A 13,730-nucleotide genomic window follows, 5' to 3' on the forward strand; every position below is an offset into this window, starting at 1 on the left:
GCCATTCTTAGATATTGCTGATGAGGTACAGATCTGGACAATTTTTTGGACAAGAAATTGGGTAATTTCAATCAAAGAGATTTAAAGATGCTGCTATTCTTTTTCCCAATAATTCTATTTTTAGGATTCTTTCTCAAGGAAATTCTAAAAAATATGTACCATATCTTATGCACAAAAATGTTCGACCCCATGTTATATATTATATAAAAATGGAAAGTACTAAATGTTTAATGTAATGATTAAGTAAATTACAGTCCATGACATTAGTGTAGATTTTAGAAATTAAAATGTGAGCATGTATGAGTAATTATTCAAATATTTTTAGTCATTTGCTCATTGAAATCTCACTATAAGGGTACTGAATATCTTCTCTTGGCCTTGGAGGTGTACTCACCACTTTTCTCTAGCCTGTTATATCCCTTGAAGGCTGACTACATCAACAGGTTTCCTTGCCTTCTAGCTTCTGGTTGTCTTAGGTCAATGGAGAGAATCAGCATGAGACTGTTGGAGGGTGAGAGGTAGGGGGTTTATGTGTCCTGTATCACTCTTTCTGGGCTTCCTGTGTGCTGACTGCCTTTCAGAACTAAAGATCACAGCTGGTATCAGGCAACCCTTTCCAAACACCTCTTTCACCAGGTTCTGATTACTGCTGTCTACACCTACCCCTTTATAGTGATGTCACCAGGCTGGAGGTACTGTGCAATTCCTTGTGGTTTTTCTCCATTTTCCCATATCTTTTTATTTTTTAAATAAGGTCATCTGTACTACTTTTAAATAAGGTCATCTGTACTACATTTTGGGGCTGCACTGTGAGGCATCAGTCAGTCAGTTCAGTTTCTCAGACGTGCCAAACTCTGCGACCCCATGGACTGCAGCACGCCTGTTGATGATGGCTTCCCTGTCCATCATCAACTCCCAGAGCTTGCTCAAACTCATGTCCATTGAGTTGGTGATGCTATTCAACCATCTCATCCTCTGTTGTCCCCTTTTCCTGCCTTCAATCTTTCCCAGCATCAGGGTTTTTTTCCAATGAGTCAGTTCTTCTCATCAGTTGGCCAAAGTATTGGAGCTTCAGCTTCAGCATAAGTCTTTCCGATAAATATTCAGGACTGATTTCCTTTAGGATTGTCTGGTTTGACCTCCTTGCAGTCCAAGGGACTCTCAAGAGTCTTCTCCAACACCACAGTTCAAAAGCATCAATTCTTTGGCTCTCAGCTTTCTTTATAGTCCAACTTTCATACCCATATATCAATATTGGAAAAACCATGGCCTTGACTAGATGGACCTTTGTCAGCAAAGTAAGGTCTCTGCTTTTTAATATGCTGTCTAGGTTGGTCATAGCTTTTCTTCCAAGGAGCAAACGTGTTTTAATTTGATGGCTGCAGTCACCATCTGCAGTGATTTTGGAGCCCCCAAAATAATGTCTCTCACTGTTCCCATTGTTTCCCCATTTATGTGCCATGAAGTGATGGGACCGGATGCCATGATCTTAGTTTTTTGAGTGTTGAGTTTTAAACCAGCTTTGTCACTCTCCTCTTTCACTTTCATCAAGAAGCTCTTTAGTTCTTCTTCGCTTTCTGCCATAAGGGTTGTGTCATCTACATATCTGAAGTTACTGATATTTCTCCCGGCATTCTTGATTCCAGCTTGTGCTTCATCCAGGCCAGCATTTCACAAGATGTACTCTGCAAATAAGTTAAATAAGCAGGTGATAATATACAGCCTTGACATACTCCTTTCCCAATTTGGAACCAGTCTGTTGTTCTATGTCCAGTTATAACCCTTGCTTCTTGACCTGTGTACAGATTTCTCAGGAGGCAGGTCAGGTGGTCTGGTATTCCCATCTCTTTCAGAATTTTCCACTGTTTGTTGTGATCTACACAGTCAAAGGCTTTAGCCTAGTCAATGAAGCAGAAGTAGACATTTTTCTGGAATTCTTTAGTTTTTCTATGATCCAGACGGTGCTAGCAACTTGATCCCTGGTTCCTCTGCTTTTTCTAAATCCAGCTTGTACATCTGGAAGTTCTCAGTTCACATACTGTTGAAGCCTAGCTTGAAGGATTTTGAGCATTACTTTGCTAGAATGTGAAATGAGTGCAATCGTGTGGTAGTTTGAACATTCTTTGGCATTGCCCTTCTTTGGGACTGGAATGAAAACTGACCTTTTTTGGTCCTGTGGCCACTGCTGAGTTTTCCAAATTTGCTGGCATATTGAGTGCAGCACTTTCACAGCATCATCTTTCAGAATTTGAAACAGCTCAACTGGAATTCCATCACCTCCACTAGATTTGTTCGTTGTGATGCTTCCTAAGGCCCATTTGACTTCACATTCCAGGATGTCTGGCTCTAGGTGAGTGATCACACCATGCGGTTATCTGGGTCATGAAGATCTTTTTTGTACAGTTCTTCTGCATATTCTTGCCACCTCTTCTTAATATCTTCTGCTTCTGTTAGGTCCATACCATTTCTGTCCTTTATTGTGCCCATCTTTGCATGAAATGTCCCCTTGGTATCTCTAATTTTCTTGAAGAGAACTCTAGTCTTTGCCTTTCTGTTGCTTTCCTCTATTTCTTTGCATCGATCACTGAGGAAGGCTTCCTTATCTCTCCTTGCTATTTTTGGAACTCTGCATTCAAATGGGTATATCTTTCGCCACTGTGGGATCTTAATTCTCCAACCAGGGCTTGAACCCTCCCCCCCTGCATCAGAAGTCGGAGTCTTAATTACTGGACTACTGGAGAAGTCCCTTCCCATATCTTTTTAAATATTTCCTTTGTGAAACTCTCTCCAAATGAGGTTTGCTGTTCTCTGCAGAAACCTTGACAGATACAACAACTTAAGAGATATTGTTGCTGAGATAGGCAGAGAGGAGTTAAGTATTTTGCCCAAGGTCCCAAAGGGAGGAAATTATACTTGTAGGATATGTCACAATTATTTATGTATCTATCTTAAATTAACTTGTATTTTTTATTAGAAAAGATAAGCATAATATTCAGTACAAATAAGCAAAATGAAGAGAGAAAATACATTTCTGCTCATCTATTCTATCCATTATATATTTAATAAGATTCCCACATTTTTATCATGTCAAATTCCTACATTGAGCTTCAGGCTTTATATTCAATTTTTTATTATATATGTTTCATTTGGATGTCTCAAAGGCACTTGAAACTCAACGTGTCCAAAAACAAGTTCTTTCATGATCTTCCAAATCCTAGCCACAACCGAGTCCTGTCAATTTTACGTGTAAATATCTCTAGTATGTCCATATCTCTCCAGCTCCACTGCCACCACCCATCTTAGTCCAAGACACCACCATCTCTTTCTTTGGAGAACTCCAAACCTTGGTCTCCCTGTATCTATCCATCTACTCTTGTCCACTTCAATCTATTATTCACATGGCAGTCAGAGAGACCTTTTCAAAATTCAATATAGTCATAGTGCCCCTTGCTTAAAACCAGGAAGTGGCTTCCACTGGTTTAGAATACAGACCAAGGATCTTATTTTGACCCAGCTGATCTCAGCAGCTCTGCCTCCTGCGCTTCTCTCCTTGCCATAGCTCCATGGGTTGGCTTTCAGCTGCTCCAATGAACTATGCTTCTTTCTACTATGGGGCCTCCTTGTTCTCTCTTTCTGGAACATTTTTACATAAACCGCACCCCACCCCAACCCCCCGACAATGTTAACTTCCAGAATGGTCTAGACACTCTGACACTTTATCACTATGGACCTTTCCAAAATAATATTTATCAGAGTTTGAATTGACACACCAAGCATGTGGTTTATTTCCTCCACAGATCCTCTGTATGTCAATGAAGGTCTTAACTGTCTTGTGTTACCTGTGTATCCCAAGTACCTTGTCCCATGCCTAGCCCATAGTATGAAATCAAATATTTGAATGAAAATAATGCAGTGGGACTAATGAGAAAGTTGGACAGAATCATATTAGAAAGTGCTGAAATCTTTATTATTTCCCGTGTCTTTGCTTCCAAGTCTAAAAATGATACCAGTTTAGTCATGCTTCAACTCCTTACTAGAAAGTAAAAGCTATTAAAACTGGATAAAGAAAAAAATTAAATTTGTATCTTAGTTTCTTCAAGAAGATGCTATTTGATACGAATGGAGGTATCGGGGCAGGCGGGCATGCAAGAGAAATGTTTGTAAGTGCCAATAGATTTTCATTAATTTCTTAGAGTTCTCAACATTTACTCTGAATTGATGTCAAAATTACATCTTTTTGAGGGCTCTAGTGATAACAAATCCAGCTCTAGGAGGATAAGGTGGAAATTTAAGGGATAAAACTAGCAAAACAAGAGACTGATTGCACAATAAAATATACCCACTTAATATTCTTTCCAGTTGAAAAGGAAACAAGCTTTCTTTTCTTAAGTTTTTTCTGCACTTTAGCCATTCATTGACCTTCGCTTTTAAACTGTATGTCCCACTTAATCTGTGATATTGAGTTCTTAACTTTTTTGCCTACTTGCTTCAGTTTGTTTAAGAACTTCAGCTTGAAAAACCCTATAGACTACCAATAACTGCCAAATCTTCCCGAGGGACACCTCCCACTGCGCCCCGCCCCCCCCTCGAGGGAGGGACCGCGACTGCGCAGACCTCCCTGTGATGTCACAAAAGAGCCAAACCAGGTGGCGGGGTGTTGAGGGGGCAGCCCTGCGACCAGCCTTTCAGGTCTGCTTCCTTCCCTAAGACCACCCCACTACCCCCGCCCAGTCCTCCCCTTTTAGTTAAATCGTTAATAATAAAAGCACCAGGTTGAATCTCCACGTGGCCACGCCCATACTCTCTTCAGGCCACACCCCCTACTTGGGTGGCGTCCCCCAGGCACCAACTGCAGCAGGGCACCAACGGCAGGAGGGCTCCCACCGCGGCGCGTACAGGCGGGTAAGGCGGAGCCAGGCCTCTCCAGCGCCTAGTGTTTCAGCCCTATAGCGGGCCTGGCTCCCGCTATCGGCTCTGAGAGTGCCGATCTCGGCCAGCTTGGGCGGGGGAGGCGCGCACCTCTGAGTAAGGAGCGAAGGAGAGTAGAACATCGCCCCCAGCCCCGCTCCCTCTCCTCCGCCCCGCGCTCCGGATCAACGAGCTCACCCAACTCGGCTCCCCCCTTCAGCAGCGGCCGCCGCGGCGGGAATAGACACGAGTTACAACGCTCGCCGGGAGTCGGAAACCTCCCGGCCCAGATACTGGAGGCCGCCAACATTGCGGGCGTAGCCTCGACCTCCTCGTCCTGGAACACCAGTTCAGAGTGGTTGATCTTCCACCAGCATTCCAGCTGCCTGTCGAACAAGTCCACAGCGGCGGACGCCAGATAACACCCGAGGCTGCAGCACGCCCTCCCAACTCATCCCGGGTTTTGGCTTAAGAACTGACAACAGGTCTCAGGGTTGGCACCTGGGGCTTTGGCACCCGCGGCCTGAACGACAGGGTCCATATGTCTGCCCTCCGCCCGACCACCACAGACGAGGCAGCCTTGGCCTCTAACCCGGGCCCCAGCAACCCCCGGGTATCCGTACAAGAATCTCCCCGATTGCCCCTACATGCCACCTTGCACTCAGCACCGGGCTCCACCCGGATATCAATAGGAGAAACTCCTAGACCCACTAACACCTTCAGAGGGTCGGTGCAGGGGTCCATCTCACCCGTGAAGCCCTCCTTTATCAAAATATCGGCACCAGCACCTCCACCACCCAATAACACTCCCCCAGTGTCACTACTTGGATTAACCTCGCCCTCGATATCCGGCTCCCCCTTGGGTTCGGTGCAAGGACCACCTACACCCAGTAACTCCCCCCGACTCTCAGGACAAGAGTCCAGCCGTGTCTCCATGCCCAACTTCCAGCAGTTATCTGCAAAAAGATCTGCCCCACTCTCAGCCTTGTCCCAAGAGTCGCTACAAGGGTCTGCCCCGCCCTCGGTGGTCAGGTTTCCTGAGAGTTTGGCGCGAGGATCTGTAGCGATTTCGGACTCCTCCCGAGTCTCGATTCGAGGGTCCCCTCCGCCCTCAGATCTTAGCACCCCTCGGAGTTCGATACCAGAACCTCTTACTCCCGTGAACTCTCAAGTGTCCACACAAGAGTCCACTCAGCTCTCAGAGCAAAGTTACCCCGAAAGATTAGTAGAAGGATCGGCTCAACCCCCGAATTCCCCCGGGGTACCAGTACCAGGGGTCGCTCCGCCCTCGGCTCCCGGCTCCGCCCAGGAATCGGTGGAGGAATCGGCTCCGCCCTCGGGCTCCCCCCGAGACTCGGTAGAAAAGTCCGCTCCGCCCTCGGCCAGACCCACTCCTGTACCCACGCCCCGGGAGAGCCGCAACCAGAGCATGGAGAGTCTGCAGAAGACGAGTGACGCGGGCCAGATGTTCGACGTAGTCGTGATAGGAGGCGGCATCTCAGGTCAGTGTGGACCGTAGCACTAGCCTGAGGGACCCTGGCCGGCCCAGTGTGGGGGACTTGCAGTCTGAAAGTGGCGTTTGGGGGCGGAGGTTGGGGGGGGGGGTGTCTCCCTTGTGCGTGCGAGATTGCTGCAGCTGCCGGGCCCCCGATCCTGCGAGGAGGGAATGGGATTGAGCCGGTGGTGTGACCTGGGGGAGGCAGGCACAATAATTTTTACTACTACTACGAAATACTAATATTTAATTAGCTCTTGCCGTGCAGTTGCATTTAGCAGTTTACGTGTATTTTCTCAGTCCTCAGCGGTCCTGTGAGGTGGGTACTCTATTCTTCCCTATTTTACAAAACCTAGAAACGGAGGTAACTCGGCGAAGTCACCTCACCCAGCTGGGAAAGTGACAATGGTTTTCTCTCACGTGAGACCCTTACTCCTAATTCCGGCGGTGGTTGTTCTGCCTAACTGATTTCACGCCCTTTGCCCCAAACAGAACATCAGTTTATGGATTTTTGTAGTATCGAGGTAGTAATAGTGTTGTTCCAGTCCTGCTATTCTCCAGGCTCTTTTCCTTAGAAAATCTGGTAACTGGAGAGGAAGAAGGAAGAATCTTTTAGGAAAAGATTTCTTTCTTTTTTTTTTTAAGGTGGGGGCAGGCGGAGAAAGTGGGCTCTTAGTTTTAACCGACTCCACCCCCCTCTTTTTTTTTGTTTTTTTAGAACTCGTAGAAAGTGTAGGGCATTTATTGCTCAAAGGGAATCCCTCTGTGAAGCAGGGGCTGCGGGCAGATGAGTGAATGCCCTGTTTGTGTCTTTCTCCACCGCCTGAATCTTGCCCTGTTATGAGGCAGCTGGCAAGCCTGTGTTCCTCTAGTCTCGGTTTGGGTTTGTAGCTGACCAACTGAGTGGTGTAGGAAGTTTCCTCGGATCTTCCTGGAAACCTCATCATGACTGACACATCAAATTGTCACTTATGATGTCATAATTGGTAAAATGTTTGAAATTTAAGAATTGTGTTTCACATCTAGATAGAGCCCCACACTAGTCTGTCCACGACCTAAGAGGATGTTAATCATTTCTGAAATATACCTGCAGGATCTAATTTAGAAGGAGGGAGAAATGAGGTGGGAGGGAGTTAGTAGGGTGCCTCCAAGTAGCCATTTTTATGTATAATCCTTTTGAAGAGACTCTGAACATGCTTACAGATGAATTTTGCTTGGAGATAGCTTTTGACTTGGCCTGTTTCAGGTGACATTCTTAACCACCAGGGAAGAGACTGACTTGAGCTATTGCTCTAACAACTCCAGTAAGGGCCAGCAAAAACACACATGTATGTCAGACCATTAGAAAAGCAGATCTTGGTTGAGAGTATGAAAAAGTATTTCTCTTGTTCCCCTTCATTCATTTATTAGCTTATTTATTCATTCAACAAACACTTGTTGAGTGCCTGCAATGAAGTGGACTGGTGTTTCTAAAAGCCTGATTCTTGTATGCAAGCCTCCTAGATAAGCAATGTGATTGTTCATCACTGGAAAATAAAGATGACGATAATGTGTTGTGTAAATTGACTAGGAGTTCCGTCTCCGTTCCCCATCTCCATATCATTCATATTTCACAGTTTAGGGTTCTTACTGTGATTTTATGCCTGTCTTCTTGTTCTAGTATCCCTTAAGGAACATTTTGTCTTTTACTTTTTCTCTGCCTGATGACCGGCTCTTCTCCCTTTCCATACTTTACTCGAAGTAGTTGGTCATGAACAGAATTGGATTCACCATGTAGCTGATGTAAGATTCTACAGCCTTAGAACTGCAGGTCCCTTCTGGTTCTCATCCTAAAAAAAATAACCAATTTCATACTGAATCTTGTATTTGTAATTTTGCATCCTTTTTCTTCTTGAAGAGGCAACCAAATTATGTAAGCTTTAGGTTCCTCAAAATCTGGATCTTTCCATGGTCACTAAGAATTATTACTTTGTTCATTTCCACATGCAGGAAGAAGAGAGTATTTCTTGCACGGTAGTTCACACTCTTATTCCAAAACCCAACTTCCACTTCATCAGTGACAGTGGAAAAGGCACTGGGATTCCTTTAATATCATCTCTTATCAGTCAGATTTTATTTTAACACCAAAATTGACCGGAAACATTGCTTTCTGGCTGTGGTGTCTTGCCAGATGCTTCACAACTAAAATGAAAGTAGATGTAAGTCTAGCTCAGGATAAACCCTGCACACAGACGGGGTGTTTCCCAAGCACGTGAGAGGCGTTACTTTGCAATGGTTCTTGAGCTCTGAAATACGTCATCTTTGTATGTTCTTAGGAGTATCCCATGAGTTACTTAACAGTCCCCATGTCAGTTTTAAATGCTTTTGGATATTTCTTAAAACTCTTGTCAGAACCGGCACATTGTAGTGTGCCACATATACACATACTTATAATATATGGCCAATACTTTGCATCTGCTGTGTTATTCCTGTTTTATAACAAAATAGTTTTCCAAAGCATACAAATCCTAAATTCTTCAAAAGCAATCCATATGCACGGAATTATCTTCCATTTTTTGTAACTATCTCTGCACAAAGAATAGCAACATCTTAACGTATCTCCCCTTTGTCATTAAAAATCATAGAACAGAACATGTCTTACAGCCACAAGATCCCTTTTTCCTCCCACTCACCAACTAAATTTTATGTATTTAATTGAGAAGGGGCAACCCTTCCTACTCATTTGTAAGCAGTGTTATGGTATCTTCAATATGCTCTGGCCCTTCATCCATCATCTGTCATCCATCACCAAGTCCTTTCTGGAACTTCTTTGAAGCTTTTTGTGACATCATCAGATCCTGAATTTTTATTCTACACTGATTGCTCCTTTTCTAGTCCTTTCATTGGGCCCATATTCTTGCAACTTTCTGGTTTTGAAGTGGCCTCAAGGTTCAGTTATTCATCACTTTGGGGCTCATATGCATTCTCCCCCTCTCTTTTCATTCCAATACCTCACCTTTTGCTTTACACAAAGCTCTGAAGTCTCTAGTTTAAATCCTTTGCTTTGTCCCAACTCCTGTACCATAGCTTGTCTGCTCTTTGATATTTATATTTCAAAGTTGACTGTCTTATTCTTACTTCATATTCAACATGTTCCAAAGCCTCCTTGTCCTCCAACCCAGCTTCTCTTACTCACTTCCTCGACTCTGTTCTTGGCACCATATCCTTTCCATCATTTTGGGCACTCCTTCTGTTTTATCTTCTATAGCCAGTCAACAGATCCTTCTAACTCCTTCTTGGAGCTCTTTCCTCTCTTGTATGTCTGCCATCCCCAGGAAGGACCCTTAACCCCTTCGACTAACCAGGTTTTAACCATCTTCCCAATGACCACCCTTTGGGGTCTCCCTTCATATCCATCCCTTGGTTTTTTTAAGTTTTTTAAGACTTGATTTTTTTAAAAATACTTCTTTCATCACCTTGTTCTGCTCAAGACATTCAGTGGTCTATTGCCAGCCTCTCAAGCTCCCCTCCCCACCCCACACATGTGTCTAGTCTCACCTTGTTGGAGAAATAGCATTTCCCACCATCCCTAACATGGCTTTAGGCACACTGCTGTCTTGTCTTCGGTGCTATACCATGTTGATTTTGTTCCTCTGGTCCTTCCCTGTTTTTGTTTTTCTTAACACAGAAGTGCTTCTCTCTGAACATTTGCATCCTATCCATTCTCCAATACCTGATTAAAGCCCTTTTGCTTGATCCTTTTGTCTCTCGTTGACTTTTCCCTCATGTGGAGCTTGTAATCTATATCTGACCATTTGAACTTATTTTATGTCCTATGTCTTGATGTTATTTGAAGGATAGCAGTTGAGTCACTGACTTACATGCTAGTTCTTACTCACAAACCAACACTGACTTTACACGCTAGTTCTTAGGAACCAACACAGATAAAGCAAGTGACAGAAATCCAGTGGTGTAAGATTTTAAAATCTGCCCCTGGGGATTTCTGAGTTACCTCTCTTTAGGAAGAGAGAATAAAAGGGAAAGAGAGAAAAAAAAATCCCAACTCCAAGGGACAGTGAATACCTCAGAGTCTTTGGGCCAGAGGAGTTTTTAAAAGACAATCTAGTCCAGTCCCCTAAGATTTTAATCATCTCCACAGCATCTCCTGGCTATAACTTTGAACAAACACATCTAGGAAAAGAGAATGCTGTACCCCTGAAAGCAGCTCATTATGAGCAGGGGTGGCTCTGGGGTCTGGAAGCTCGTTCAAGCATTTTGGGAGCCTCTACCATATGCCTACCCGATCACAGGGCTAGAGGTAGATAAAGAGGATTAACGAGTGTCCCAGCTCACACAGTGCCCCACCCTCTTGTGAGCAGTAACCAAGTGAGAAAATAATTGACAGTCATACAATGAGAGAAATATTAATATTATGAATCTGAACAAAACGCCAGGACCTTGAGAGATAAGTAGGATTTTTAACAGGTAGAGATAAGAGAATAGAAAAAAGACATACCAGAGAGTCCAAAGGAGTACAGATACAGAGTCGGGAAGCCCTAGGCCACATATGAGCAGTGTTTAATTTAAACCCATTACATGAGTTCCAGGGAAGGAAAACAGTTGCCGGCTGTGCCTCTAGTGATGTGATCCTGGTAGTCGCTGAGGTCACCCTAGTGTGTCACGTCTGCCCCTTGGTTAGCCAGGACACAGTGAAAGCACTTTCATCGTAACACTGGATAGTCCTGGGTGATTAGTCTTTCCATGTTTTGTTTTGTTTTGTTTTGTTAGATTAAATTTCAAGTGTCTTGTAGAGAGAGGTAGTTCTAAATAGTGACTAAGCAACAAACCTCCCTATATTTATATCCACAAGCCGAGCTCCGCTAAAAGACTTGAGAGCACTAGCCACTCAGAATGTTGTGCTGTGTAAGAGCAGCAAGGATGGAATCTTTTTTATCACTGGAGACAGAAAGTCGTTTCGCAAGAAGATTGACTAATGTTCTGAATCCTGCCAGCAAGTCCACAACATACCACAGTTTCCCTTTTTGTTGAACTACACCACCATGAAGAATCATTTCTGCTAGCAGCGTTTTAGGCATTTTAACCCAGAACTTGGCAGCACATACTGTATGGTTTTATAGTGATTAAGAAAAGCTTACAGTAAAAAATATGTCACTAAGTTTCCAAGCCTTGGTTATTTAGATACTCTGTGGTTCACTGCAACTTAAGCATTCATTTTTTGCCTCTCAGGACCACTTCTTTGCCCCTATTTTTTTTTTTTCCTCTAAGCTAGGATTCTTTGATTTTATTAACTTTGGATGGTGAACAAAAAATACAAGAATTAAATTTATTTGATTCTGATTTTTTGATGTCTTCATGGTTGAATGAGCTTTGGGGTTTATCTGACATTTAATGGGCAGTTTTAGCATTTGACCAATACTAATTTATATGAATCTATACATAATTCTTGGCTATTTAGCAATAGATCTAAGGACTTCCCTGGTGGTTTAGTGGCTAAGACTGTGCTTCCACTGCAGGGGGCATGGGTTTGATCCCTGGTTGGGGAACTAAGATCCCACATGCTGTGACATTGCCAAAAAGGAAAAACAAACAAGCAAAAAACCCAAGCAAACATAAAACAATAGATCTAAGTATAATATAATTATAGAAGTATAGTATAACTATAGTATAATTGGATCACAGAGACCAATATTTGAGAAAAGGAAATGTGGAAGTCTGTTATTGGCAAATATTGGGTCATGCAGCCTTTGTGCAGGTGTGACATACACATATTTTACATATGATAAATCTGGCCAGTATTTAAATGCAGGTATACTCCCCCAAACTGAGGTAATATTGCAGTTTCATATCACATACAGGGGTTTGCAAGAGGGTAGGCATCCAATCGGCACTGGTTTGAAAACAACACTTGCATGTATGAAGTGAAGTGAAGTTGCTTTAGTTGTGTCTGACTCTGCGACCCCATGGACTATAGCCTGCCAGGCTCCTCCATCCATGGAATTTTCTAGGCAAGGTACTAGAGTAGGTTGCCATTTCCTTCTCCAGAGGATCTTCCTGGCCCAGGGATCGAACCTGGTTATCCTGCATTGCAGGCAGACTCTTTACCGTCTGAGCCACCAGGGAATTCCTTGCGTGTATGAGATAGATGGATTTCATAATATCAGTTACTTTTCATTTTAAATTCAAGTGTTTGGAACTGCATAAAATGAATCAAAAGAAGTCAAGTTACATTTTAAATGCTGTAAGTGTTTGAGACAAGTTAATTATTAGGACTGCTTTATCCTTTTATTTGAAAAATGTTTTGCAGTTTTACCAGCAATTTGTGTTTTCCTTTGGATGATCTGTTTTTTATTCTCTTGTCATCTAGCCTTATGAATTAAGGCAGCTTAACATCTTTGAATCACAGTTCTGTCATCTGTAAAATTAGAGGTTGTATTAAGTTATGCATGATCTATCTTCCAGTATCTTTTTCAATATAGTTGGTTCAAGGGTCTGTCTTCTTCTTCTTCTTCTTCTTCTTCTTCTTCTGTCTTCTCTTTTGGACCCCCTCTTCAAAGCTTTTTTTTTTTTTCCTTCCATGTTGTATTTTGGAAATGGTTTTCATCATCCTTCATATTGATATCTTACTCTAACTTAAATCAGTATTTGGGTTTTTCTTCCAGATACTCATTCACCCTGTCCATCACCAACTCCCAGAGCTTGCTCAAACTCATGTCCATGGAGTCAGTGATGCCATCCAACCATCTTATCCTCTAACACCCACTTTTCCTCTTGCCTTCAGTCTTTCCCAGCATCAGGGTCTTTTCCAATGAGTCAGTTCTTTGCATCAGGTGGCCAGAGTATTGGAGTTTCAGCTTCAGCATCAGTCCTTCCAGTGAATATTCAGGACTGATTTTCTTTAGGATTGGCTGGTTTGATATCCTTTCAGTCCAAGGGATTCTCAAGAGTCTTCTCCAACACCACAGTTCAAAAGCATCAATTCTTCGGCACACAGCTTTCTTTATGGTCCAATTCTCACATCCATACATGACACTGGAAAAACCATAGCTTTGACTAGATGGACCTTTGTTGGCAAAGTAATGTCTCTGCTTTTTAATATGCTGCCTAGGTTGGTCATAGCTTTTCTCTCAAAGAGCAAGCATCTTTTAATTTCATGGCTGCAGTCACCATCTGCAGAGATTTTGGAACCCAAGAAAATAAAGTCTTTCACTGTTTCCATTGTTTCTCCATCTATTTGCCATGAAGTGATGGGACTGAATGCCATGATCTTACTTTTCTGAATGTTGAGGTTTAAGCCAACTTTTTCCACTCTCCTCCTTCACTTTCACTA

General features: G+C 43.1%; 1 protein-coding gene across 2 annotated transcripts in view; it reads left to right on the plus strand.

Annotated features, from left to right (window-relative positions):
• Positions 1 to 4,808: 4,808 nt before the first annotated feature.
• The window catches only part of LOC138930209 (amine oxidase [flavin-containing] A), an 84,791-nt gene continuing 75,869 nt past the window's right edge, over positions 4,809 to 13,730 (plus strand). For both annotated transcript variants that reach the window (XM_070289920.1, XM_070289919.1), the window contains exon 1: positions 4,809 to 6,410. In XM_070289920.1, coding sequence (XP_070146021.1) covers positions 5,450 to 6,410 — 961 coding nt within the window. In that variant the 5' untranslated portion in view covers positions 4,809 to 5,449. The remainder of the gene's footprint in view (positions 6,411 to 13,730) is intronic.

The sequence above is a fragment of the Ovis canadensis genome, chromosome X (assembly GCF_042477335.2).
Source record: "Ovis canadensis isolate MfBH-ARS-UI-01 breed Bighorn chromosome X, ARS-UI_OviCan_v2, whole genome shotgun sequence".
NCBI classification, from domain to species: domain Eukaryota; kingdom Metazoa; phylum Chordata; class Mammalia; order Artiodactyla; family Bovidae; genus Ovis; species Ovis canadensis.